Raw genomic sequence first — 27,591 nt, forward strand, 5'->3', positions numbered from 1 at the left:
TCTCTCTTTTCTCCCTCTCTCATTCACACATACACAGGGACATACATGCACTCAAATACACGCACGTCCTGAAGCTCAGTAACTTCACAGCATCCGATCCCAGCCCCATGACCTCATTTCCCCTAAACCACTTCTGCCCTGAGCTTCAAAGGGTATAACCTCCTGCTGAACCCCATGCAGGAGAAGGCTCCTCTTCAAAGAGGGAACCCCCCATTTGCCACTTCCGTGAATAGCCAAGAACTAACATTGGGGAGGAAAATCCAGATTACGTAAGAAATGAGGCACACTGTCCTCTAAGGGGGAGAAAGGCACGTTTTAAGTGCTGGAGGAGGAAACACGGTCACTTACCCAAAAAGGCAAGTTTCACGTACTTCAGGGCTTTGTTCCCACATGGTCCACTAGCCTTACCAAACCCAAGTTCTAGGCTGCCAACAGAGCAGGCCAAATTGCCAACAAAGCCCATTCCCCAGGATACTCTCTCTCTCTGGAGAATTAAGACGATGACAAAGCCACGTATCACATGCACCATGTAACTGGCATTCCCAGAGGTTCTCGCGTGTACCACATGGACACCAAGATATCTCAACAAGTTATCACCTCCAACCCCCACCATCTGCTACATCCAGACCAACCCGCCCCCTCACAAATGCTGAAACGCCTAATGAGACAGTCACCACCATATTACATATGAGACCCCAAATACTGCTGCTTCATCTAAGACATTTATAGTTGTATTATGAAATGGGGCGAAAAACAGATCACTGGAGAAATAACAAACCTGCCTACTTGTGAGCACGAATTTCTACTGTTTAACTGCAACATGAAAGAAAGGAATTTTTTTTTTAATTTAATTTTAAGCTCATGAGCAAACTCAAAAGCAAAGCGTCTGCTCTGGGTCATGGCTGCCCCAGCCTGGTGCAGATGAATGTCTGCAGGAAGGCAGGGTGCATACTTACCTCGTGGGCCCAGGACCCTCACTTCCAGCGGAGCCAGGCCAGCCTTGCTGCTGTCCACTGTGAAGGACTGCAGGACACGGGCTCGGACGCCTGAGCCCAACCCAGGGCCGGCAATCTTGACCTTGCTGGGGTCCACAACATCCTTCACAGGAACCCTGAAGGGGCTGCCTGAAAGAGAGGTCATGAGATTCTGAGCATAAGGTGGGAATTGGAGACCACCGTGTGCACACCCAGCATGGCACCATGCAGGCCCCAGTCAGTTCCCCCTGCCTCGCTGTGTGCACTGCTCATGTGCCCACTCGTTGTCAACCGTTAACACAGAGCACCTACTACGTGTAGATGTTGTGTCTGGTGCTGGATCCTGGGTGGTTAACACCCCTGAGGAACCCACACAATGCAGGAGAAGGATGAGGCAAGCAAATCACTCGAACATCCTATATAACACATTGGGGTTGTGCAAGGTGGAACACTCAGGAGGCAATGAACCTGATCTGCAGGAGACCAGAGAAAGCTTTCCAGCAACATCTCAGCTGCGGCACAAAAGGGAGCAGACAGAGAGGTGCTTCAAGCAGAGGCCTCAGCACATGCAGGGGCCTAGAGGTAAGGGGCAGACAGGCTGCTGGAGGAACGGAAGGAGGAAGCCAAGAGGTGGGAGAACAGAACGGAGAGCCGGAGAGAGATGGGCAGGCCCTGCAGCTCCCATTCAGCCCTGTCTCCCACAAATGGCTCCTGTGTGGCCCCCAGACCCCTCTCCCTCCAATGCAGCTGGCACCTTCTGACCATACTCAGCCTTTTCGGTCCCCGACCACCTGGTGAAGCCTTGCTGACTTCCTGAGTGTAAGCTGAGCTCCTGCTGCATGGCTGACCCCCTGGGGGACCCTGAAGGCCCCTGACTCCTTGAGCGTGTCAGTTTTAAAGATGAAGCATGGAAGAGTTGAGGAGAGGAGATAGGGATTTGCTAGAGAAGTGCTAAACAGAGAAACAAGGGCCAGGCCAAGGACACTCATGGACTCCTCTGTGGAAGGGGACCTCCCCAGAAACAGTACCCAGCATACCCACAGCACGGCTCAGGCTACCACGCCCATTGCCAATGGGCTGCATTTACCTTTCACCTGCATGGGAGTCCTGGTGCTCCCCATGATATCTGGCAAAGCTAATGACTGCCATGGAAGCTGAGGGCTCTCTGCTTTGCATCCCAGAGAGTTTATACTTCGTAGAATTAGAGATGGTAGATAGCCAACACATACAAAGAACAGAATCCCTGGCTTTCTAACAACAGCTGGGTTTCTTTTTTTTTTTTTTTTTTTTTTTTTTCGAGACAGAGTCTCACTCTGTCACCCAGGCTGGAGTGCAATGGCGCGATCTCGGCTCACTGCAACCTTCGCCTCCCAGGTTCAAACGATTCTCCTGCCTCAGCCTCCTGAGTAGCTGGGATTACAGGCACGTGCCACCACACCCAGCTAATTTTTTATATTTTTAGTAGAGACGGGGTTTCAAACATTTTGGCCAGGCTGGTCTCGAACTCCTGACCTTGTGATCCACCCGCCTTGGCCTCCCAAAGTGAGCCACTGCGTCCAGCAAAAGCTGGGTTTCAATGGCATCCAGGTCTCTAGCTACATGAAATAAATGGCTAGCCCTGGTAAATAAGCACAGGCCTCCATATTGGGGTGAGAAGAACAAAAGCATACCTTACTTTAGACACTGACAGTTGAGGATTTCAATGTCAACAGCTGACGGCAAGGGACTACCTCTGAGGCCAATCTGAAAGTCAGAGCCTTTACCAGAAGTTGTCTGAACTCAGCATGAAAACAGCCAAGAACTAACAAACCCAGGTAAGATAAACTGTCCAAGATGGCAGACCTCAAGCATTCTCCACCACTGCCCTGTTCCATGCCCAGACAGATGTCACCATTCCCTCATGGCAGCCCTTCTTCCTCAAGCACTGCGAACCCCAGTCAATCCAGTGGGCTAGGGAGCAGCCACCACCAACAGACCACAGCTGGCCTACCACAGGAAGTCAACACGCCATTATGGGTAAGACAGGACACTTTGTTCAAAATAACTTCACTCCAGGTTTTTAACCAGGCCAGGAAAAACTGGGCTAATATTTAAGCACCCAGAATTACCATGAAAGCAAATTAGAAGCTAGCAGGTCGTTGAATGTTTCCGGCAGTACCCTCATGGGTTGCCTTAGCTAAGAATCCTGACACTAAGGCAACCAACCAACATTTCACGAAAGGTCTCCACCTGGGAAAGTTCTGGGGTTCTAGAGAAGCTGGCATTTGACTCTGGGAGACAACAGAGAGCCTGAAACATAAAAAAGCACCATCCATACCTGATGGAAAAACCGCAAAGGATTGTCTTTCTGTTGCTAGGCACACAGATGGCTATTTGCTTTGAGCTCGCAGGTCGGCCACAGGGGCCAAACTCTGACCCCTTTCTGCAAGGGGGATTTGGAAGCTGATGGCATTCACCAGCCTTCCCCAATTTTCAAAAAGTTTTGTTGCTGCAAAAACCAGGAGATGTTCATTTCCACTGTTGCCGGCCAGGTCGGAGCCATCACCTCACCCCTCCTGTGCCTTCTACCCATTCCCTTTGCCCAACTCTCTCCCAATCCAAGTGTTACAAAACTCCAAAAGGAGACTGTATCTCTCAATTCTGTCACCGAGCCCCATTCTCATTCTTCATAGCAGTCATCACAAGTTTTAGTTGTATAAGCCCTAGCCAGTAAGCTCCCGGAGGGCAGGAACATTGTCCTACCCACAGCTGAAATTTCCCAGACTAATGATCACAGGAATTTTAAAAATCTATATTGAATGCGTCGCAAGCACGAGTTTGAGGAGAAACACCCCATTTTAAATGACTCAAGGCTTAAATGAGTATCTGAGTAGAATGTCAATACTTTCTGATCAATGTGAGAGAAAGAGAGTGAGCGTGAGTGTGTGTGCACATTTCCATATGGTAAGCGGGGAGCAGGAATGGAATCAGGAAAGTGTGTGGTCAGTGGACACTCCAGCTGCCTGGGAATCAACCCAGAACCCAGCAGCGGACCCCTCGGCCTGCCATTCCCCTTTCAGCATCACCCAGAGAGAGAAGAACAAGACCCCACGAGGCTCTTCCTGCTCCTGGGGTCCTGGGGTGGGGCTCTGTCCTCTTCTCACCACACCTGAGACAAGGCAGAAGTGGCTCAGGAATAGCCCCAGTCCTTAGTCTTGTGTCCACACCACACACTCATCTGCCCTTTTAAAAATGAGGGGGTGGTCTCAGAATTCACCACTCTAGAATTTATCCATGTGACCACAAACAACTTGCATCCCAAAAGCTAGTGAAATAATAAATAAATAGAAATGTGTCGGGGTGACAATCATTTCATTTGAGTAAAGAGATCTAGAACCTATGGAGAGTCCGCCCCACAAAATAAATGGGGGCGGTTCCTTCACTACTTAAGTCATATATTTATTTATTCTTTGAATCTTTACAGCAGTGGTTTGACCCGGAGTGACTTTGTCCCTTAAGACAGCTGGCAAGCTATAGAGACATTTTTGGTTGCCACAAGTAAGAATGGGGAAGAAGTCAGCTATGGGCATCTAGCAGGTACAAGCCAAGGATGCTGACAAAATTCTGCAATGTGCTGGACAGCCCCACACCACAGAGGATCATCCGGCCCAAAGTGTCATAGTGCAGAAGTTGAGAGACCCTGTTTCACAGTGAGTGTACACTAACTACATCACCAGCTTTCCCCTGAATCAAGAGGGTCCTCCAACACATGCACAACCATTTCTAGTCAAAATTCTAAGCCAATGCTTTTTGCTATGTTGCCGGTTCTACTGGGAGTTGAGATAGTCTTGGAGATGCAGCCCTAAGAAAAATTCTCCTTTTGCAGCTATTACAAATATCAGATTGTTTTCCCTACTCAGAGAGATAAGCAAAAGATGTAGTGCAGAAGCTGAGAGACCCTGTTTCACAGTGAGTGTACACTACATCACTGTGAAAATCAAACCCATTTTCCTGCAAAATAGTTTACTCTTCGGGGTCCTCTCTCAGGACTAGCTTACCAGGGATGTGGGCTCCTCCATATGTGATATTAACATCATAATCTCCTGGAGCAAAAGGAATGTACTCAGCACTGCAGCTGCCATCCTTGTTGTCTCTGCAATTTATCTTCGACTCTGATGGTCCCTCAACAGTTATGCCAAGCCCACCAATTCCTGCCCCTCTGGAAAGGGTGGAAAAAAAAGTGAAATGTGCATTTATGCCAGTCTGCTTATTGCCAAAATTCATGCAAATTCCCTTTATACACTGTCCCATGTAACCACCCCAACTCAATTACTACGATACAACTCTCATATAGGGAATTTCTCATTAGTGTAATATAAACAAAGACACTCCGATTCCTCCTTTTTCATGCTTATGTTTCATTTCTTTTTTTTTTTTTGAGACAGAGTCTCAGTCCATCGCCCAGGCTGGATTGCAGTGGCATGATCTTGGCTCACTGCAACCTATGCCTCTTGGGTTCAAGCAATTTGCACGCCTCAGCCTCCCAAGTAGTGGCTGGGATTACAGGCATTCATTACCAAGCCTGGCTAATTTTTATATTTCTTGTAGGGATGGAGTTTTGCCATGTTGGCCAAGCTGGTCACAAACTGCTGGTCTCAAGCAATCATCCCAGAAGTGCTGGGATTACAGGTGTGAGCCACCAGGCCCAGCCTATTTTTCTTATCTAATTGCACTGGCTAGGACTGCAAGGACAATATAGGCATATGCCTTACAACTAATTTTAATAAAAACGTGAGGTCGGCTACAAATTTTTACACTATCAAGTTATAGAGTTTGATTTAGTCCCAGTTTGCTAAATAGTTTTATGACCATTATTAAGTGTGTTGGTATTTTTTTTAGGTATACTTGGTCTTTCTATGTAAAGGAAATACACAATATAAAAATAAAAATGCATCTGATCAAAAGATAGGAGACTATGAATCTAGCCATAAAAGTGAGATTGAAGACACCAAATGTAGGGCCTTACCTACCTGGTAACCACGGTGAAGACATTGGGCTTGTTGGTAAAGGCCTCTTTCAATCCCGGTCCCTGGGCTTGCACCCTAGATGGCTGGCAGCCTTCAGTGACAGCCACCTTGAAGGGACTGTTTGGGATAGGCACGTCATCATATGTCACCTCCACTACATGGAGACCTGTTGAAAACAACAAACAGAAACACATATTTGCATACAAATCCCCTATGTGTGAAAAATGATTCTCTACTTCAGAGTTTTATCTGACATTCAAGTCTGCATGCTATACTAGGTTATTTGGAAAAGGGGGTTAAAAACACAGTAATGGGGCCAAGCATGGTGGCTCACACCTATAATCCCAGCATTTTGGGAGGATGAGGTGGGCAGATCGCTTGAGTCCAGGAGTTCGAGACCAGCCTGGGCAACATGGTAAGACCCCGTCTCTACAAAAAATAACAAAAATTAGCTGGGTATGGTGGTGCACGCCTGCAGTTCCAGCTACTCAGGGGGATGAGACAAGAGGATCATTTGAGCCTAGGAGGTCAAGGCTGCAATGAGCCATGATCAGGCCACTGCACTCCAGCCTAGGTGACAGAGTGGGACCCTGTTTCAAAAAACAACAACAACAACAAAACAAACCCACAATAAATGATATGACTTTTAAATACTATACACTGTCTATTTGCAATCACATAAGCCACTCCACTCCAACCAAGCAAATACTCGTCAGTCATCATCCTAAACAGGCTACCCTCATTTGGGAATATACCATCCAGCCATTAATGAAAAGAAAAAGAGAAACCCATGAAACAGAAGAAACACGCATCCATGAGAAGACTGAAAATAGCTATACCAGAACATTGCAGGCTTCAGAGCTCCAGGTAGTGGAGATACATGGCACCTGCATTTTTTTTCTTTGTGCTTTTCTATTTACTGATTTTTTTTTTTTTTTTTTTTTTTAATAATTCCCAATACTCAAGAAGAAAGAAATTCCTAAGCAAAGAATACTGGCACAAACGAGCAACATGCCATAACATTACCCCATAACCTGCTGAGGTGAGACTGAGGCTAAACCCAGCCCACCTATTACACAAGGCCAGCAAGCCAGCCACTGATTGGGCCGGTGACTGCTGTGGAGGCTGACTTCCATTCTGTCACTCAGCATGTGGCTCTGCTGAGACAGGCCTAGCACATGGGTCAGGGGTCAGTACCAGCCATCAGGAGGAAACGACCACGGACAGCTCTGAATGAGGGTCCAGTCCAAGGACAGGGTGGCTCACCTTTCTCAAAGGGTGTATATTCCACCTGGTACGTCCCATCAGCATTGTCTGTGACAAAGCACTCAGTGGAGGCCCCTGAGGGGTTGGCAATGTGGGCCTTGATGTGGTCACCTCCAACCTGGGTCAGCGGCCGAGAATCCACTGTGAAGTCAGTGGTCGCTTCCCGGAACACATCTGCAGAGCAATCACACAGCTAACACTGCTGCCGACACCCCAGACCCAGGAGCAAACCCCTTCAGAACACATCGAGTCTAATTTCAGTAACAGTGGAAAGCTGGTTTTTCTAACTCTCAAATCAAGAATATTAACCCTCCTCCTCCCTCCCAAAAGAAGTCCTTTCCAGAGTAGACATGGCTAAGTGACAATATGACTGCTCACACCAATGGCTCCAGGACAGGTCAAAGGTTGAAGATAAACATGCCATGTAGCATGTGGGTGTAAGCCAACACATTTTAAATTTCTTTCCAGTTAAATGCCAACATGCTGCATGTTGAGTTTCCAGAGAAAAATCAAGACTTCCGGCTTTGCCCGAAAAACTAGAAATTCTGCTGACAAGGCTAGGTCCTGTTTCCCATGGAGAAACCGAAAACAGGGGTTGGTCAGTAGCATGGCCCCCAGAAATGCCATGTGCTCAACCTTCACCAGGGCCCCCCAACCAGAAGGCACAGGTGAGCACTGCCTTATATGTCACCTGGCCCCTGCAGGCGGCTGAGTTGGCAGCTCCAAATTTCAGGCAGCCCTTAAGTCCCAGCTTGTCTTTTTTTTTTTTTTTTTTTAAATAAGGAAACCCACCTTTCCCTTCTATTCCTGGTCCAAAGACTTTGATCCTGCTGGTGTCCACGGCGGGCTCCACCTTGACACGGGTGGGGAAGTGTGGCACAAGTTCGCCACCATACTTCATGGTCAGCGTGTACATGCCGGCTGTCAGGGGCACGTAGGTTACGGCGTAGGTGCCATCTTTGTTGTTCTGAATACTGACTTCGGCTTTTGTTCCTGAGTCTGAGACGGCTTCCAGGTCCAGGGCCCCCGGCCCTGCTTCTGAGCAGTCGACGCTAAGGAGCCCAGCTTCACCCACCTTTCCATGCTCGAGACCTGGCCCTGATGCCACGACTTTAGAGGGGTCAAAAGGCATTTCAATGTCAGCTTTGAAGGGAGACCCAGGTATGTGGACTTCTTCAAAGAGGATGTTGACGAAGTACTCCCCGGGTTTTGTGGGAAGATAAGAGACGGAGCAGGTCCCGTCGCCATTGTCGGAGCACTCAATTTTGGCCTCGCATGGACCTTCCACCGTTAGGCCCAGACCTCCAGTCCCAGCTCCTTTGGTGTCGATGGTGAACTCGGCAGGCTTGCCCACGAGACCACCTTCGAGGCCGGGACCATGGGCCTTCACCTATTAGAGCAAAGAATAAAGTCAAACTCCAGAGATCACTGCTCAGCCAGCACTGCTTTCAACATCCATGCATGTAATCAGCATGGAAGTACATCTTAGCCAGGCAGCCCTGCTCCTGGGGCTTCACAGGTCACACATGCACATGAGTTACAGCCACAACAGTCAATGCAGCAAATGCCTCAGAACTCAATCACCAGCGAAAAGGCACAGGAGAGAGGCATGGTCCTCATGCAGCAGGAGCAGGAGAAGCCCTCCAAGACTCTCCTCTCTCCTGCCACACCTGACCCTTCTAAATCACAGGCCTGGACTTGGAGACGTAACGTCCATTCCAGCAAACATATGTGAGATCCCAGGTTGAGGGCAAATGGAAGTGCTCTTGTGGACCTGGCTGTGGCTTGGGCTGCTGCACTTTGCTCAACAAATTCTGGATAATAAAAAAAACTAAACTGTTTCTAAAAAAGAGGGAGGAATAACGCTTTCACCTCTGATTCAACAAATAAGATACCTTCATAGGATTCATACCACTGAGACCACTTGAATCTTCCAAAACCCCTTGAGTCGGAACTACTATGAAGAAATGGTTACTATGAAGAAATGATGATGAGCTTTTTTTTTTTTTTCTTGAGACAGAATCTTGCTCTGTTGCCCGAACTGGAGTGCAATGGCACGGTCTCAGCTCACTGCAACCTCTGCTCCCCACGTTGAAGAGATTCTCCTGTCTCAGCCTCCCAAGTAGCTGGGATTACAGGCATGCGCCACCAACGCCCAGCTAATCTTTGTATTTTTAGCAGAGATGGGGTTTCACCATGTTGGCCAGGTTGGTCTCAAACTCCTGACCTCAGGCAATCCATCCATCTCGGCCTCCCTAAGTGCAATGATTATAGGCGTGAGCTACCACGCCCAGCCAAGAATAATTTATTTTTAGATTACATGATTCTAGCTTCTGTGGGGTGAGCTCTGTGTGCCGGGTACTGGGCAGAGGCCTCAACGTTTGCTATCTCACCTACCCCTTACAGGCTGGTTTTGTAGTGAGGATTGTGATTATGCTAACGAGCAAAGAAAGAAGACTCAGGAACAGGGCGCCCCTCACCAAAGTCCTGTAGTCAGAGAGCAAGAGGAGGAGCAGGGTTGTGGACCCACCTGCCCCGGGGACTTTTCACAGTGAATTGTGCAGACTTTCATCACAAAACAATTTTCAAAAGGTCTTTGCCGGGAAGAAGCAGAGAGGCACTATGGTGTCATGTTTGACAACAATGAGTTCCGGGACAAAAGCAAAAGCTGACCTTGGTGGGATCTGGTGGCAGCGAGGCCTCCACTGCATAGGGGCTCCCGGGCACGGGGTGTCCATCGTAGGTCACGTCTACGGCATAGAGCCCCTCCTCCCGAGGAATGAACTTGGCTGTGCTGCTCTCTCGGCCCGTTACAGGTGTCACTAGGCATGGCACGACCTTCCGAGAGGGGCTGAGGATTGTCACATCCAGCTTCCCCTGGCCTCCTGCTCCCCTGGTATCAATGGCGAACTCCTGATCCTTCCCAACTTCCACCCCTGGAAAAGAAACACAAGCTGAGGTGAAGAGCTGACCATTTTCAGCAGCAGGAACAATCCAGAGCACAGAAGCAAGGGTTATTTGGACACGGGACTTTTCTCAGCCTCTACCACAAGCAACAGCTGCTACAGAGGACAAGCAGCAAAGCTGAGTAAGTATCATCAGCATCTCAGCCTCAGTAACAACCCATGTAGGCACAATAATCCATTAGTGACAACAGGGATAACGGCTATCATTTACCGAATGTATTTTATATGCCAAGCACAAATTCGGTACATTGTCTTAATTTTCACCGCAATCCTATCCGGTATTTATTATTAACCACTGGCTTTAACAGAAGGGGAAACTGACGCTCAGAGAGGTTAAGTAACTTGTCCAGGGTGACATATCCAGCAGGGCGCCAAGCTAGGACTCAAAGTGAAATTTACCTGACTCCACAAACTTTGCTGACCAGAAAGCTGTAATCTGACACTGTCTTCTCTTATTTACTTATTTTTGGTGTTAACTTTATCTTCAAACACCCCCATAAGTCAATGCTTTATTTACTAATTCTTGGCAGCCAACTCCATCTCAAAGGAACCCCTCCCCCTCAAGAGAGCAAAAGTCACAGCGCTGCCAACTGCAAGGCCATCGAAGCAAGTGCTGAGAACTGACTGCCATGATGGCTTCCAAAAGGTCTCTGCAAAGCAAGGCTGCAGGAAACCCAAGCGTTAGATTAGACAACAACAGGGAAAGGACTTTACCCAAAACAAAAGCACTGGGAACACAGGGCCCCCACCACAACCCAGAGAACCTTGACTCTGAAGCAACACAGGCCTGGGGAGATGGACACTGCTGAACCACAAGCAAGGAGGTCCCGGATTGCTGCCTCCCACAGGAAAAGACACTTTCCTAACTGGCATCCTGCTTTTCCCGTTCTGGAGTCAAAGCTCTCCATGTCTCAGGGAAAGGAGTGACAAGGGGACACATTGACAGGGTTGGGCAGCGAACGTTCACACACTCAGAGCTGGCTGCCTAGCCACAAAAGCCAACAGCAAGCTCTCACTTGGGATCTCCGCAACGGGGAGCCGGCCTTGGTTGCAAGTCGTGCATTTGGGTCACAAGTAAAGGAAGATGCTCTCCGATTGCACTGCCAGTACCCTGGAGAAACCCCCACAGGTGGACACAGGAGGCCCCATCCTGGGGGTATGCATTTGGCCCTGCCTCAGTAAGCCTGAAACCAGGTGAAAGTGAGCCCTGAGGTGCATTCAGTCTGGGGCACTCAGCCATGAACACCAATGGAAAAGATGTAGGAGTGAATGATTCCCGAGATGCACTGTCAGAAGGCAGGCTGAAGACATAGGTTTACACAGCAGGCTAACTTTAATGCAAAGTAAATACATCCACGGACACATCTCTACGTATAGACACAGAGAGATCTGGAAGAACGGAAACTGGGTTGACAGCTTTGGTTAACCCTAGTGAGCAGGAGAGGTGAGGGTCAAAGCAGAATTACCCTTTAACTATAATTTTTTTAGATGAAAAATGGCTTTATTTTCACTTGTATAAAAAATTGTTTTATGAGGATGTGCTGAACATCTGAAGCTGAGTGGTAAGTACATCAGTGTTCATGTCTGAATATTCTTTTCTATGGAAAGAATATTCTTTTCTAAGGAAATTCTTTTAATTTCCTTTTCTATGCTTGAAATTTTTCCTAGTAAAAAAATTAGAAAATTGAAAAGTGAAATGAACTTATACTACTAAAATCCCTAACAAGCTGTAGGAGTATTGGGATGGGGCAGAGGCATGATGGTAGTGACTTCTGAGTGCCAGGGAGTTGGCTTTTATGCTTGACTCAACGACCTTAATGTGGATTCAGTTGCCAAGGATAGCTGGCACAGTTAGAAACTCATCAGAAAGCGACGTGGCCCAAATTCCTTTTAATGAAAACTTCCTACTGCAACGCCAGCAGTTACTGAGGGCTGACTACGTGCCAGCCTCTGAACCATTAGCTCATATAATTTTCACAATATTCCCAAGGGTCTTCTCAAACCTCTCCCCGCCAACCCCCCCAACTGTACAAATGAGAAAGCTGAGTCTCAGTGAGGCTAAGGGCAGACACAGTCACAGTTATTTCACAGCATGGCCCTAACTCAAACCAAAGTCTGTGCAACTGCAAAGTCTCTTAATGTAGAATTTGCTTCTCTGTGAATTCCATCTTTTGAAGAAAATCTAACCAGCAGCCCTGCTGTTGGGTGCTCATCAACAACCCATCTGCCCTCCATTCAGGCACTTACTGTTTTCCAGCCCATTGAGTTTTATCTTGCTCAGATCCAGCGGTGCGGCAACACCCACAGTGAAAGGGCTTTTAGGGATGGGATCGCCACCGTAAGTCACCAGAACCTGCATGTTACCCTGGAACAATAGAAAAAACCCAGTTTACCTTTGGGTACCAACATGCTAACTTGATATTTAAACTTCCCTCCAGATCCTTCACTCTTGCCACAGACAGAGGAAACTTGATTCCAGTCAGTGTGTAAGTATCTTAGATCGATGTCTTTCAGCTTTTGACCACAAGGCAAGAATAACAGAAAAATCAGATCAAATAAGAGCAGCTAATAATAACAAGGCAACTTAATGAGCATTTTCTACACATCAAATGCCGAGTTATGTGCTTTTATATATTTCCTCAATTCAAGATCCAAACTGTCCTAAGGGATAGTTCCTACTGTCACCTGATTTTTTTCAGGAGAGGAAACTATGGCTCAGACTGGTAAAGGAACGTGTCCCAAGTCACACACCTTGGTAAGGTGAAAGCCGGGCCTCATCCCATGGCCCCCAAACCTGCGTCCTAGCTGCTCTGCCACACCACCTCCCCATCAGCATACCCAATGCCAGCCACAGGTACAGCAGCTGGGCCTGGGGCCTCTAACCAAACAGAACCATTTCTGTCCTGGGAATCAGTTTCAGGCCCCCAGGCTGCAAAAGGGATTTGTAAGAGTTCACCTAGACCTGTGCTAAGACCACCGCACAGTATCTGAACCTCCACTTCTATGTGAAAAAAAATCAAGTTGCAAGTGTGAAGGCAGACGGTGCTTGCAGGGTTGGCAGGCCCCCGCACTAGCCGCCGGGGTGGCCGTGTGACATGGAATGGCCGTGTGTGCGCCGTTTGTCTCCTCTGGCCGGTTCCAGGCCGTCACACAGCTGGCTTCCTCTCTCCATGGCTGGCCAAGTTCCCCTCCTCCAAACTGACTCTCCAAGAAAGCTCATGGCTGTCTCAATAGATCAAGATCCCCTTTACCTCAATAGACCAGGCGTAATGTAACAGGAAAGTGGGAGGGAGAGACGAGTTCCCCTCAAGAGTTCAGCGGCCTTGCTGGAATGCAGGGCCTGCTGAAAGCTGTTGCTGATCAAGTGTTAAAAGGGTATATAGCATTTGGCCTATGTATATATTGCCACATTCCTTTTGTAATAAGGAAGCGGGTAAAGGCCAAGAAAAAATAAACCGGTTGCATCAATGAAGGGAGGATTAATTTTCCAGGATTTTTAAGCACTGCACACAAAACCCACTGGCCCCCTGTCTTGTGTGTACAGTATTTCTGGTAAAATGTGCACAGGTCCAATTCAACAGAGCTGGGAGCCAGCCAAAGGGCAGGAAAAGGTCTCCTCCTTGTACTGTTTAAGACTGACTCGCTACTTCAGCCAAGGTGGCATTCCCAACGTGTCAGCTCTTCCCGGGCTTCCATTTCTCCACAGCCCCTAACAACTCAGGGACTCGCTAGGCAGACCTCAGGCTAACCAGAAGTCCTGGATACCTTCTCCCTCGCCCACATAAAGTTTTCTGGCTACTTCTCTGAAGTGCTAAAAAAGAGAGAGAAAAATCCTCTTCCAGTTAAGCCCACCCATCCCATAAAAGAAAGTATGTTCTTGTTACCAGTCAAAAACAAAACAAAAACTCAGATAGGAAATGACCTCTACCTTAAATAACCTAATAAAAGGGAGGGAAAAAAATCTCAGAGATTTACACCTACAATGCCTACAGCATTTTAAGGTGCCCCCTGAGGCCCCAGCTAAGGAAGGACTGTGTTTATTCCCCAACAGGGCTAAGTGAGGGATGGCTGAGTGACCATGACTTTACTGGCTGTGAGGTAGCTTTACTCTCCTCTACGTGCTTCTGAAACCTGAATCTTATTCTTCAAAATACACCTACACAAGACATTGACCAGACAGCCCAGAAGAGGGTGGGACTGAGAAAGCCATCTCATCTCTTCCAGGAGCAGCCAGGACCACCATGTCGAGAACATTTCAAGGTAGAGACTATTACTCTGTGAGGGTCTGTGAGCTCACAGGGACTCCTAAAGGTGCCAGAGTAGCACATGGAGTTGTCCCCATTCCTAGTGGCTCCCAACACAGCATGTAATGGAGACATTGCTACCAGCTTCTCAAACTACTCTGCCCGGGGGAACCTGGGGTAAGAAATTTAAGCTGCTTGAGGCCACCCACAGCCAAAAAAAGAGAAGACAAAAAAAAGTCCTCTGGGAATTTACTTCTCTTCTAGAAAATCGAGTCTTTGACCTCTGGGTGCGTCCTCAAGCCTCAGCCCAAAATGTCCACTCCTCTAAGGCAAAATGAGCTCTGACCCTTGCATCCTCACAGGGACTCACAGGACCCACCACCACCCACATCACTCATCCACCCCAGGCAGGTAAGCACCTACAAGCTGTCACTCAGGGATTCTGGGAGGTGGAGTGGCACGCCTGCAGGCGTCAGAGAGCAAAACCAGCAATCGTCAGGACCTGGGTTACACAGGTGGGGCCTTGGATCCCCACATGGCACAGCCTGTGTTCTGTAGAGGAAGCGCCCACCCCAGGCCAAGACACACCCATGCCCAAGCTGTCGCCTTTCTGGGGATTTCCAGCCTGTTATTCCCTAAAACCACCATGAGAAGGTGTGCCTGTGGGTGGCAGCTCTCAAAGCATGCTCCCTCCTCTGTGTCAGGGGGTGGTTTTCTGGGCTGACCCAGGTCTCTTAACCACATCCAAGGGCACACTTCCTAGCCCAATCTTGAGCTTTTAGCTGCTCTTCAGAAAACAGAGAGCTGTCAGCTCACTCCTCTACCAGATTACAATGTTCTTAGGCCATCTCCACCTGTGAATCCAGGCACCATGTCATTTATTCACTCACTCAGCCATGAATCCATACCGAGCACTTACACGGCCAGGATCCAGGCTGGAGGCGGGGGTGGGAAGGAAACTCACAATCCAAGGAGAGACTGAAAGTTTTCTTTGCCATAGAAAAATAGGCAGTATTGCAAGTTGCCCAAATAATGAAACAACAAACCCAGCTCTAAACAGCAAACAGTAAGAAGGACCCTAGAGCCACTGTGTAAGTCATTCACACTGAAGGCAACAACCAACACCAAGGCCCACCGGGCTCCCGGAACGCATCACAGGAGCATCCGGACACACAGCCCTAAGTAGGTACTCAGTGTGGCAGCAGTGCTCAAGCCTGCTACTATCAGAGAACTGGATGAATGTGACCTTGGGGTAACCCTGACGTAAGGAGCCTCCCACTCCAGCATCACTTTAAAGGGGACAAAACCAGACCTAGCCTCCTAATCTCTGCTTCTGCCTCAACCAGGGGACATCCAGGGTACTGGGTTCTGTATCATCCTTTCCAAGGATGCAGGTCAAACCCTGGCCCTGTCCTGATATCTGCAACTGACTTTCTAATGGTTCAGCCAAAACACTAAAAGGTATAAAGACACAGGATAAAACAAAAGTCACAAAGTGTTTTTAGAAGAGGCTATGACCTTGTGATCCTAGTCATTATACACAGACAGCTATGGCTTTCTGGTGCCTTCTCCTAAGGAATGTGGAGAATTGGCAACAAAAAAGATGTCAAGCTGGTGGTCCCAGTAGTAAAGCTCCCACCTGCACTCAGAACCATCAGCAGGAAAATAATTACCTACTTACTATTGAGGGGCCTGATGAGAAAAGGATGTTCTATCTATAAAAGTGTTAGCTTTATCATTACTAATAATGAATTTTTTTTTTTTTTTTTTTTTTTTTTTTTTTTTTTTTTTTTTTTTTGGCACAGGAAGAAGAAAGTCTGGAGATAAGAAGCCACATTTATAACCTGCACCCAAGAACTATTAACAGGCAACCCAGAGTGAGAGAATATATTTGTAAATCATATATCTGATAAGGAATTAATATCCAGAATACATGGAGCATTCCTAAAACTCAACATAAAATTAAGAAGGTTGATATAAAAATGGGTAAGTAGATATTTCTCCAAAGAAAATATATGAATGACCAATAAGCACATGAAAAGATGATCAACATCACTAATCATTAGGAAAATGCAAGCTGGGCACGGTGGCTCACGCCTGTAATCCCAGCACTTTGGGAGGCTGAGGTGGGCGGATCACCTGAGGTCGGGAGTTCAAGACCAGACTGACCAACATGGTGAAACGCCATCTTTGGGGGAAAAAAACAAAAACAAAACAAAAAAAACCTGTAATTAAAAAAAAAAGGAAAATGCAAATCAAAATCACAATAAGACACCATCTTACACTCAATAGGATAGCCACTAACCAAAAAATAAAATAAAATAAAATAAAATCAGAAAAAAAATGTTAGCAAGGACGTGGAGAAACTGGAACGCTTGCATGCAGTGGCAGGACTATAAAATGGTGCAGCCACCGTGGAATACAGTATAGTGGTTTCTCAAAAAACTAAAGAGATTTACCATATGATTCAGCAATTCCATTTCTGGGTATATACTCAAAAGAACTAAATGCAGAGATTCAAAGAGTTGTTTGTAAACCCAGCATTATTCACAGCAGACAAAAGACAGAAGCAACCCAAATGTTCTTTAACAGATGAAGAGGGCGGGGCACAGTGGCTCACGCCTGTAGTCCCAGCACTTTCAGAGGCAGAAGAAGGAGGATCACCTGAGATCAGGTATTTGAGACCAGCCTGGCCAACATGGTGAAACCTCGTGGAGAAACCTTGGTCAACATGGTGCAACATCTCTACTAAAAAGACAAAAATTAGCCAGGTATGGTGGCATGTGCCTGATGTGCCTGTATTCCCAGCTACTCGGTAGGCTGAGTCAGGACAATCACTTGAACCTAGGAGACAGAGGTTGCAGTGAGCCAACATTGCACCACTCTAGCTTGGGGAACAGAGTAAGACCCCATCTCAAGGAGGCAAAAAAAAAAAAACACAGATGAAGAGAGAAGCAAAACGTACATACATACAATGGAATCCAGCCTTAGAAAGGAATGAAGTTCTGACACATGCTACAACATGGATGACATTATGCAAAGAAAACTAAATCAGTCACAAAAAGACAAATATTAAGGCTGGGCTCAGTGGCTCACACCTTTAACAACTTCATGTTAGGAGCCTGAGGTGGGAGGATTGCCTGAGCCCAGGAGTTCGAGACCAGCCTAGACAACAGAGAGAGACCTTGCCTCTCTAAAAATAAAAGAAAAAAATTTTTTTGAGTTTTCATAAAGACAAACAAACACTGTATAATTCCACTCATACAACGCACTTAGATCAAACTCCCAAGGGCCAAGCACAGTGCCTCACGCCTGTAATCTCAGCACTTTGGGAGGTCAAGACAGGAAGGTCACCTGAGCTCAGGAGTTTGAGACTAGCTTGGGTAACATAGTGAGACTTCTGTCTCTACAAAAAAAAAATATTAATAATAAATTAATTAAAAATTAGCTGGCTGTGGTGGCATGTGCCTGTAGTCCCAGCTACTTGGGAGGCTGAAGCAGATCACTTGAGCTCTGGAGGTTGAAGCTGCAATGAGCCGTGATCGTGCCATCACACTCCCGCCTGGCAACAAAGCAGGACCTTGTCTCAAAACAAACAACAAACAAAACAAAACACAGAAGAAAAAACTCATAGAGACAGAAAACTAGAATGGTATGTGCAGGGGCTAGGGATAAGGGAAACGGAGTTACTGTATAATGGCTACAGAGTTTCCACATTGCAAGATGAAAAAAGTTCTAGAGATGGATGGTGATGGCTGCCCGACAATATGAATGTAACTAATACCACTGAACTGTGTAATTAAAAATGGTTAGGAAACTAAATTTTGCATTATGAAGATTTTGCAATTTAAAACTTTGGGAGGTTGGGCGTGGTGGCTCACACCTGTAATCCCAGCATTTTGGGAGGCCAAGGTGGGTAGATCACTTGAGGTCAAGAGTTCAAGACCAGCCTGGCCAACATGGCAAAACCCCCATCTCTATCAAACATACAAAAATTAGCAAGGTGTAGTGGCGGGTGCCCATAATCCCAGCTACCCGGGTAGCTGAGGCAGGAGAATTGCTTGAACCTAGGAGGCAGAGGTTGCAGTGAGCTGAGATCATGCCACTGCACTCCAGCTTGGCCAACAGAGTGAGACTTTGTCTAAAAAATAAATAAATAAAAACAAAAATTTGGAGAAGAAAGCACAAACAGCAACAAGCCTGGACGTAAGGGGTACATTTATAACACGACACACAGAATCCCTTCGCCCAGGAATCCCCCGCCCCCCGCCGCCGCCCACCACTACAGGACATTCTCACAGTAAGGATTCCATCTAGAAGAGTGTGCAGCCCCCAAAGCCAGTGGACAGCTACACCATGCCCCCCTCCTCACTCTAACCCTCTTTCTTCCCCACTTGACTCTTGCCAGCTCCTCGCTAAGAGGACCCAGGCGGGAGCAAGGCTTCTTGAGCAGTGTTTCTGCAGAAAGCGTCATCCTTCTTGTCCTACAAATGGCATTTCAAACACAGCAGGACTGTTTCCCTTAAGAATAAAGGAATCTCAGAGGCTTGGAACAACCACTTAGAACACTAGTCTTAAGTATTAAAATCCAGACTTTTCTGTCAGGACGTCTGCTCCCCAGACCCCAGAGGTGTGAACATGAAGCAAAACAAAATTTTAAACAAATATAACGGGTACGGGGTTTCAGTTTTACAAGATGTAAAGAGTTTGGAGACGGATGGTGGTGCCCGACATAATGAATGTACTTAACACTAATGAACTATACACTTAAAAATGGTTAAGATGGTAAATTTTATGTTATGTGTATTTTACCACAATAAAAATTTTTTAAAATGTTTTGAAACAAATAAACATTAACTTGTACAGAGAGGTAGTTTTAAGGCCTTATGACCTAAAATAATCAGAGTAAGCCAGCCTAGATGGTAAGATCCCATGTGAAATCCTGCATTTTGTAAAGGGGAATAATTTGCTGCCCTAAATAGTGTGTTGCGCCTTAGGGAATAAAGGCTGAACTGGCTCTTTGAGAAAAGACCTCATTCCAACACCTCGTAAAAAGGGGAAACTAAGCTAAAAGGGCCAGGAAGGAAACACCAAGGTATAGCAGCTCTTTCCCTGTGGGTAATTAATTAAAAGACTAAAAGGCAGCTGGTGAGGCTGCGAGGCAGTCCACGTGTGTGTGCATGTGTGTGTGTGCATGTGTGCACCTGTGTGTAAGAGAAAGGTAGGTATTAGGGCCTAAATACCAAGTACCGAGCCTATCTCTGATAAAACCAAAACCAAAGGTGGAGACACAGGATCAGCTTCCTGCTGCTCTTGGGGAATTCTGCAGTCCCACCTGATAGAACCCATCAGGCTTCCTGTGGGTGCTCAGAGGGGTTCAAAATGCCAGGAGCTGCCTCTCATCAGGGAGCCCTTTGGCAGAGCACCCCTCACACCCTGCGGTGTCCACGGTGACCCACTGACTTGACTGCATAGAAAGAGGCCTGGCTGGGGGACAGGGGAGCAGAGCAGAGAAGGACCCTACCTGCTGGGTGGGTGTATATTTCACGGTGTGGGAGTAGTCGTAATTATCGATAATATCCAAATCCTTCACTGCATCACCAGGAATGGGGCTGTTGAACTGCACGTTGAGTGGGGCTTTCCCGGCCCCCTTGGTATAGACAGTGAAGTGGGTTGGTTTCCCGTTTTCCACACCTGGAAAGACATAACTGCGAAATGAGGAGACAGACCAGCTGGAGTAGTTTCACTCTGAGAACCTGTCAAACAGGTTCAACAGCACCAGGTCTATTAGGACAGCCAGCCCTGCCCGCTGGCTGCTGCATCAGAGCTGCACAGAACACCTGCCAGCCTGGTGTGGGTGCTGGTGGAGATAAGTTCCTCAGTGCCACCAGCTGGCAGAGAAACCCAGAACAACCTTGACGTGCCACCTTACCTGCTTTGCTGAGCCCAGGACCTTCTGCCTTCACTTTGCTGGCATCGTGGGAAGGGTCAACTTTGACTCTGAAAGGGCTGGCGGGGATTTCCTAGAGCAGAGACACGGCCTTAGTAGGAAAGCCCCTGAAGCAACAGCCAGAGCTCAGGGCGCCCTGAACAAAGGGTGAACCTTAGCATCACTTTGACTTAGCGAGCAGTGAGCAGACTTCTGTTACCACAGGCAAACAGAAGGGTAAACTAAGCGAAAAGGGCCTAGCATCGGTAAGGTCACTCCCTAATATCAGGATCTCTGATATCACAAACAAACCCGAAGACTCTGAGCCTTTAACACCGAAGGCTGAGTACTTAGGATGAAAAATGCTAACAAGAATAAAACCAAAAAGGATAATAACATATGGGGCTGGGGGAAGGAAATGTCGTCCAGGGCAGCTCAGAGCTGAAGAATTGTAATCATTCTGGCTCTGATCACATCCTTGCTCTTGGGGACTTCTGCAGGAGGCCAAAAGGAAATGCAAGAAGAGGTCAGAGACAGAATGATTGTAAGTCTTCAAAAAGAATGTTGCGGACTGTCAGAGCAAAAGCAGAAGAGGCCAATGGACGATGTCAAGACCACTACCTTTAGGCACAGAACATTCTACCAAGGTTCCCACTTTTATGTAAGGTTAATTTTAATCCCTGGAATTTCAAAATTCTGTTTTAGGATGCTGCTCGCCCTATCTTCACTATTACACACCTGAAACTTCAAATCACCTCTCTCTATAAAAGTTTAAGGGTGGAGACTACCGTCATTGCTTCAAAGGCATCTAAGTAAAACATATCTGGAAGCTAATTGCATTTCAGCTAAAATCTTGATGAAAGTTCGTAACAAACTAGTCTCTTTCCAGACTCCTGCTTTTAACCACCGCATACACTGACTCACTTTTGTTAGAAAGTGATAATAATTGAGTCTGGGTATTTTTCTTTCTTTCCTTCTTGGTTTTAAGGAGCCAGAGAGAAAATGAGCAGTGTTCTCAAGACATCTTCTCTGTCACTAAAACACCGTACAGGAGGACAAATGCAGTGGCTCACGCCCATAATCCCAGCACTTTGGGAGGCCAAGGTGGGCGGACTGCCTGCGAGACCATCCTGGCCAACATGGTGAAAGCCCATTTCTACTAAAAATACAAAAAATTAGCGAGACATGGTGGCACACGTCTGTAATCCCAGCTACTCGGGAGGCTGAGGCAGGAGAATTGCTTGAACCCAGGAGGCGGAGGCTGCAGTGAGCCAGGATCACACCATTGTATTCTAGCCTGGGCGACGAGACAAAACTCCATCTCAAAAAAAAAAAAAAAAAAAATTAGCAGGATGTGGTAGTGTGAGCCTATAGTCTCCAGCTACTTGGGAGGCTGAGGTGGGAGGATCACTTGAACCTGGGAGGCAGACGTTGCAGTGCGCCAAGATCACACCACTGCACTCCGGCTTGGGCAAAAGAGTGATATTCTGTCTCAAAAATAACACTAATAGTAAAATAAAACACCAAAAAGTAGGTGAGATATGCGCATAAGCGACTAAAGAGAATCCAAACCCACTCCACCCCGCTCCTCCCAGGCCCCAACAACTACCTGAGATGCAAAGAGAACTTTGATAGTGTATCGCCCGGCGGCAGGAGGCACATATTTGACCGTAAACGTATCATTGGCATTGTGAATAATGTCAAAATCCACGTCTTCCTCATCTTCACTTAACACCCGGGCATCACACTTAATGCCAACGCTGACATCACCTGGAACACACCAGCTTATTAGCGCCAGCTTACAAGAAACAGCACGTCCTGTGCAATCTCTTCCAGCTCACATTAACACCCCAAAGAAACAACTGGGAAGTTTCTAGTAAGAAACCTGAGAAAGAGTAAGGATTTGGGGAAAGTGATGATGGATTAGCAAAGATATCATCAAGGAATGACTCAGAGGCTGAACAGATGAATGAGATTACCTATTCAGATGGACTACTTCCTAGTTCAAAGGGAACTGCCCTCAAAACTTTATGAAAAGAACACCCTTCCCCAAGGAGCAATGACCACGGGGTTGAATGAATGACACCCTCTCTCACCTTCCCCAGCCTCAGAACAGTCCACTGTGAAGTGTGTAGGTTCATTTGCCTTCAGACCACTTCTCTCCACACCTGGCCCAAACACTTTGACCTTCTGGGGATGGCTACCTTGCCTGATGTTGACCTAGAGAAGACATGGAGAAGGTCATCAAGTTTGCCTCCACTTGGACCCAGTAAAATACTATTAAATAACATTGTTAGAAATAGTTCTTCTGGGTGGGCTGGAGCACTCTGCCCTTCAGCTCACTCCATCATTCAAGGCCTATCATGGATGGTTCTTTCCATGTGTCTGCCTTGACCATCAGGCATGGAGCCCAGTCCTGGCGTTCGACCAGGCTTTTCCATACAATAGCCAGGATTCTGCCTTACAACCTACCCTGTAGGGGCTATGTGGGATGTTCACGCCTCCCCAGACCACGGCAATGGTGTGCTTGATGGCCTTCAGCGGGGTGTATGAGCATGCATATGTGCCGTCCATCCGGCTCTTCATCTGGATGTCAATGGGCTGGCCTTCTCCATCCTGCAAAAAAGCCAGGGCTAGGACCAGACGTGGCCCTCACATTGTCTCCATCAAACAGGGCCACAGTGGCCTCCCAAGTCACCCAAGTCACCACATGATTACACAACAAAACTTCATGGAACAACTACAATGTACCATGTTTTCACAACACAGTGACAATCAGTGACAAAATATGACATGCATTTATTTAAATTTTTATTTACTAAGAGCAAGTGGCCCCAAAACAAAGCCATGGCCACTCAATGCTTCTTAATTTCAATTCCTGCATTTAAGTCCTTTGGCCAAATTCAATTAAATTAGATAAACGTATTTTTTAAATCCTTGCTTACAAATCTCCCACCATGGCCTCAGCAGCTTTAGCCACACCAAAAAGACACTACAGAATAACCTGAAACAAAAAAGCCTCATTTCCACAGAATATAAATCAGAAAGATTATTTTTTTACAAGCCCAGTACTCTACATGGTAGACTCACTGAAACCTCACGTAACCCCATAAGATAATCTTATCATTTCCAAGGTACAGATGAGCAAACTGAAGATCAGATGGACTCAGCAACTTGCTATTACATGGACAGATCTGATAATTACCTCAACAGGTGGTCCCCCTGAAATTTACCTGAGCAAATATCTTTAAGGGAGCTTTTCCAGCATCCTTAGGATCCACGGTGAACTCGGCCAGGTTGTTGACAATGCATCCAGATTTCTCCAAACCTGGCCCGTATGCTCGAACCTGAAGCAAAGGCCGATAATGAGTCTCTCTCTGTGTAATGCCTCAACTAAACCCCTATACAAAGACAAGTAAACCAGGGGATGGGGGAAGAACAAAATGATCTGTGTCTGGTTTTCCAGTACCCACATAAGAGGATGGTTATGGGAAGTAAAATACTAAAGTAGTTTGTAACTTAAAAATAAACGTCGGGCCGGGCGCGGTGGCTCAAGCCTGTAATCCCAGCACTTTGGGAGGCCGAGGCGGGTGGATCACAAGGTCGAGAGATCGAGACCAACCTGGTCAACATGGTGAAACCCCGTCTCTACTAAAAATACAAAAAATTAGCTGGGCATGGTGGCGCGTGCCTGTCATCCCAGATACTCAGGAGGCTGAGGCAGGAGAATTGCCTGAACCCAGGAGGCGGAGGTTGGGGTGAGCCGAGATCGCGCCATTGCACTCCAGCCTGGGTAACAAGAGCGAAACTCCGTCTCCAAAAAAATAAAATAAAATAAAATAAACGTCTCTCCCTCATAAGGGAGAGAATTCTCTAAACAGTTGTCCAACCCATGGCCTGAGAACCACGTGAGGCCCAGGACAGCTCTGAATGTGGCCCAACACAAATTTGTAAACTTTCTTAAAACATTATAAAATTTTTTGCGTTTGTTTTTTTTAGTTCATCAGCTATTGTTAGTGTATTTTATGTGTGGCCCAAGACAATTCTTCTTCCAATGTGGCCCAGGGAAGGCAAAAGATTGGATACCCCTGCTCTAAAACCAAGCCCAAAGTAACCCATGCTCCCTGCCTTATTCTGAATTGACCTAGAGAACTTCTAACAATTGGGGCAGAGACATCCAGTCATGCCCAGTTTCAATGTTCCCACTTTGAGGAGACTCAGAATCTTTACCACGGACAACATTTGCACAAGAGGGCAAAGGAATAGCATTTGGCCAAAAGGGGGTAGCTGCCAGCCCAGACTGACATCAGCCTATGGACAGCTGCCAGTGTGAGCCAACAGTAGCACATGTGGTGTGTGGGGCCACTCCCTGTCAGCCAGGCTGGCTCAGACTCAGTGCTTATCAGCTTGCTAAGGGTTTGAGAGGAAACTCTTGGAACCATTGCTCCAACTTAAGAGACAGGGAACTAGGGAAAAAGACAACCTTTATCTATGAAGCATCTTGAAATAATAACTACCGAAAATGGCAAGACTGAAATGTGATCCCTGGAGTTGCAAGAAAATAACAGTTTATGGAGCCCTCCACATGGGCCAGGCATGAGCTAAAGGCTGTCTTTATGCATGCCACCTCCAGAATCATCCTAGAAGCTCTCTAGAAGCAGAGACTACTATCATTCCTGTCTTATAGAGGAAGACACCAAGAGTCAGACAGGTAAGTTACTTGCCCAACACTATCAAAGTGCTAAGCGATACTACCAGGATTCAAATGCAGGCCTGGGCTAGGCATGGTGGCTCCTGCCTGTAATCCCAGCACTTTGAAAGGCCGAGGCAGGCAGATCACTTGAGACTGGGAGTTTGAGACCAAGCTGGCCAACATGGCGAAACCCCATCTCTACTAAAAAATACAAAAATTAGCCAGGCGTGGTGGCGCATGCCTATAGTTCCAGCTACTAGGGAGGCTGAGGCATGAGAATTGCTTGAACCCAGGAGGCAGAGGTTGCAGTGAGCCGAGATGGCGACACTGCATCCCAGCCTGGGTGACAGAGCGAGACTCTGTCTCAAAACAAACACATAAGCAAACAAATGCAGGCCTGTTTCCTTCCTAAAATCCAAATGATTCCTTTCTGCTGCCTTTCAACGTGCTGCTTAAGGTAACTTTGGGCATGGGGGTGAGGAACCAGGGGCCAGGGGCCAGGGACGAGAAGAGAGAGAAACACAGCAGCTGATTTACCAGATCAGGGTTGTAGTCTCCGGTGGCTGGGTGGATGAAGGCCATGTACGGGCTGTCCTTGATGTCTTCGTCATCACACATGATGTGAACGGCATATTCGCCAGGCTCCTTGGGCCAGTATTTGACGTCACATGATCCATCATTCTGGTCGTCGTACTCAATCTTTGCCTGGGAGGGGCCTTCAATGGCAAACCCTAGGGGGAGGGGGTGGAAGGTTCCCCCTTGTTATATGGTGGAAAGCACCTATTCTATGTTACAGCAACTCATTCCGGCTGCCTCCCTAAAAGCCAAGGGTTGGCCAGGAGATTGAAATCTGTTTCTGTCCCTTTCTCCCAAAACCAAGCCCATCAAGTCTTTACTAGAGATGGAACAGGTGAATTATATATAGATTGAGGTGGGTGTGTGTGTGTGTGTGTGTGTGTGTGTGTGTGTGGCATTAAATATGTTATATGTATTTTATTATCATCCAACAGGAGAAATCCAACAGGCAAACCTTTCTAACGGCAATGTTGCAACACGTGGCAAAAGCCTTACACCAACAGCCACTCTTAGCACCACCAAATCCACTTCTGGGCTTTTATCTGAAGGCAATTACCAAGGATATACAGGCAGCACTGTTTTTATAGCAAAACCCTGGCAATAACTGGGGAGGCTGACAATGGATATAGCCATACAATGAAATTCCATGGAAGCCAAGGGAAATGAAGGTATACCCTATATTTATAAATAAAGCTACAAAGACTTGTCCAAGATATTTTCTGTAGCAAATCAATATTTGCATGCATATGTACAGAGAAAAAACTCTAGAAGGACATACCAAAAGGCTTAATATTATCTCTAGACTAGAAAAATATACAAGATGATTATTATTATCTCTCTAGAAGAGAAAATTAAATGTAATTTCTTATTTTTCTCTTTTGTTTATTGCTATTACCTAAAACAGGGGTTGCTAAACTACAGTCTGAAGGCCACATCTGGCCCACTGCCTACTTTTGCAAATAAAGTTTTAATGGAACATAGCCACACTCATTTGTTTATATATTGCTATGGCTGCTTTCAGGCTACAACGGCAGAGTCAAACAACTGTGACAGAGACCATATGGCCCACAGGTGGAAAATATTTGCCATCTGGGCCTTTATAGAAAAAGCTGGCTGACTCCTCATATAAAATGATCATATATACATTAGACATGTATTTAAAATATACTTCAGCAATGCTCCAAATAATATTTTTATTTCCCAAATCCAAGTTTCAGCAAAATTCATTCACTCATTCATCTAACTATAGGTCGGTCAACAGTATTCGCTAAGCATTTACTATGTTCCAAGCATTGTTTTAGACGCCATACCTACATAAAGCTTTTGCCCTCGAGGTCTCCTGGATGAAAGAATGCTGGTGTCAGAGGCAACTGACAGCAGCACGCAGAGACGGCTTCGGGTGGCCAGGAGGCCAGGAAGCTGAAGGTACTGAGGCTAGGCAAGGCCCCAACATGCACCCTGACATAGCCTAGAAACCCTGTAACCCTGAGCCTTCCGGAAGATGCTGATCAGCTGCATCCACTTACCCAGAGATCCCACTTCAGGGCCAATGGATTCTACCACGAAGTCTGCCGACCGCCCAACAATTCCACCATGGAGGCCAGGGCCCCAAGCACGGACTTTCTGCATACCCGCTTCGGAGCCAACTTGAACTTCAAAGGGGCTACAGGGAAAGGAATAGAAGCAGCATCAAAAAAGAGTAAAGAAAGGTCTCGCTACAGCCGTAAGCTGCAGTTCCTTTGCACACTCTTCCTACCTGCCTGAGCCTTTCACCTAGCATCCCAGACTCCAGCCAAGCCTCCCCCCAACAATAGCTATTGTTATGTCAACAATATAATGTAATGTGACTGCTTCTGGGAGCTCAGGTGGCCACTGGACTGGCACTCAAGCCACGCTGCTTTGCACCAGCCTCCTGGTCCTTTACCTTTGTGTGCAGG

The 27,591-nt window shown here is 46.9% G+C and overlaps 1 protein-coding gene across 4 annotated transcripts in view; it reads right to left on the bottom strand.

Annotated features, from left to right (window-relative positions):
- Positions 1 to 27,591, bottom strand: part of FLNB (filamin B) — a 174,289-nt gene that overhangs the window by 44,316 nt on the left and 102,382 nt on the right. For all 4 annotated transcript variants that reach the window (XM_039477161.2, XM_039477160.2, XM_039477159.2 and 1 more), the window contains exons 11-25: positions 27,181 to 27,317; positions 25,616 to 25,809; positions 23,619 to 23,732; positions 22,858 to 23,001; positions 22,482 to 22,605; positions 21,995 to 22,155; positions 20,389 to 20,479; positions 19,981 to 20,150; positions 12,460 to 12,577; positions 9,920 to 10,182; positions 8,039 to 8,636; positions 7,247 to 7,420; positions 5,984 to 6,146; positions 5,012 to 5,172; positions 957 to 1,124 (exon numbers count right to left, since the gene is read on the bottom strand). In XM_039477161.2, coding sequence (XP_039333095.1) covers positions 957 to 1,124; positions 5,012 to 5,172; positions 5,984 to 6,146; positions 7,247 to 7,420; positions 8,039 to 8,636; positions 9,920 to 10,182; positions 12,460 to 12,577; positions 19,981 to 20,150; positions 20,389 to 20,479; positions 21,995 to 22,155; positions 22,482 to 22,605; positions 22,858 to 23,001; positions 23,619 to 23,732; positions 25,616 to 25,809; positions 27,181 to 27,317 — 2,780 coding nt within the window. The remainder of the gene's footprint in view (positions 1 to 956; positions 1,125 to 5,011; positions 5,173 to 5,983; positions 6,147 to 7,246; positions 7,421 to 8,038; positions 8,637 to 9,919; positions 10,183 to 12,459; positions 12,578 to 19,980; positions 20,151 to 20,388; positions 20,480 to 21,994; positions 22,156 to 22,481; positions 22,606 to 22,857; positions 23,002 to 23,618; positions 23,733 to 25,615; positions 25,810 to 27,180; positions 27,318 to 27,591) is intronic.

This window comes from Saimiri boliviensis, chromosome 8 (genome assembly GCF_048565385.1).
Source record: "Saimiri boliviensis isolate mSaiBol1 chromosome 8, mSaiBol1.pri, whole genome shotgun sequence".
NCBI lineage: Eukaryota > Metazoa > Chordata > Mammalia > Primates > Cebidae > Saimiri > Saimiri boliviensis.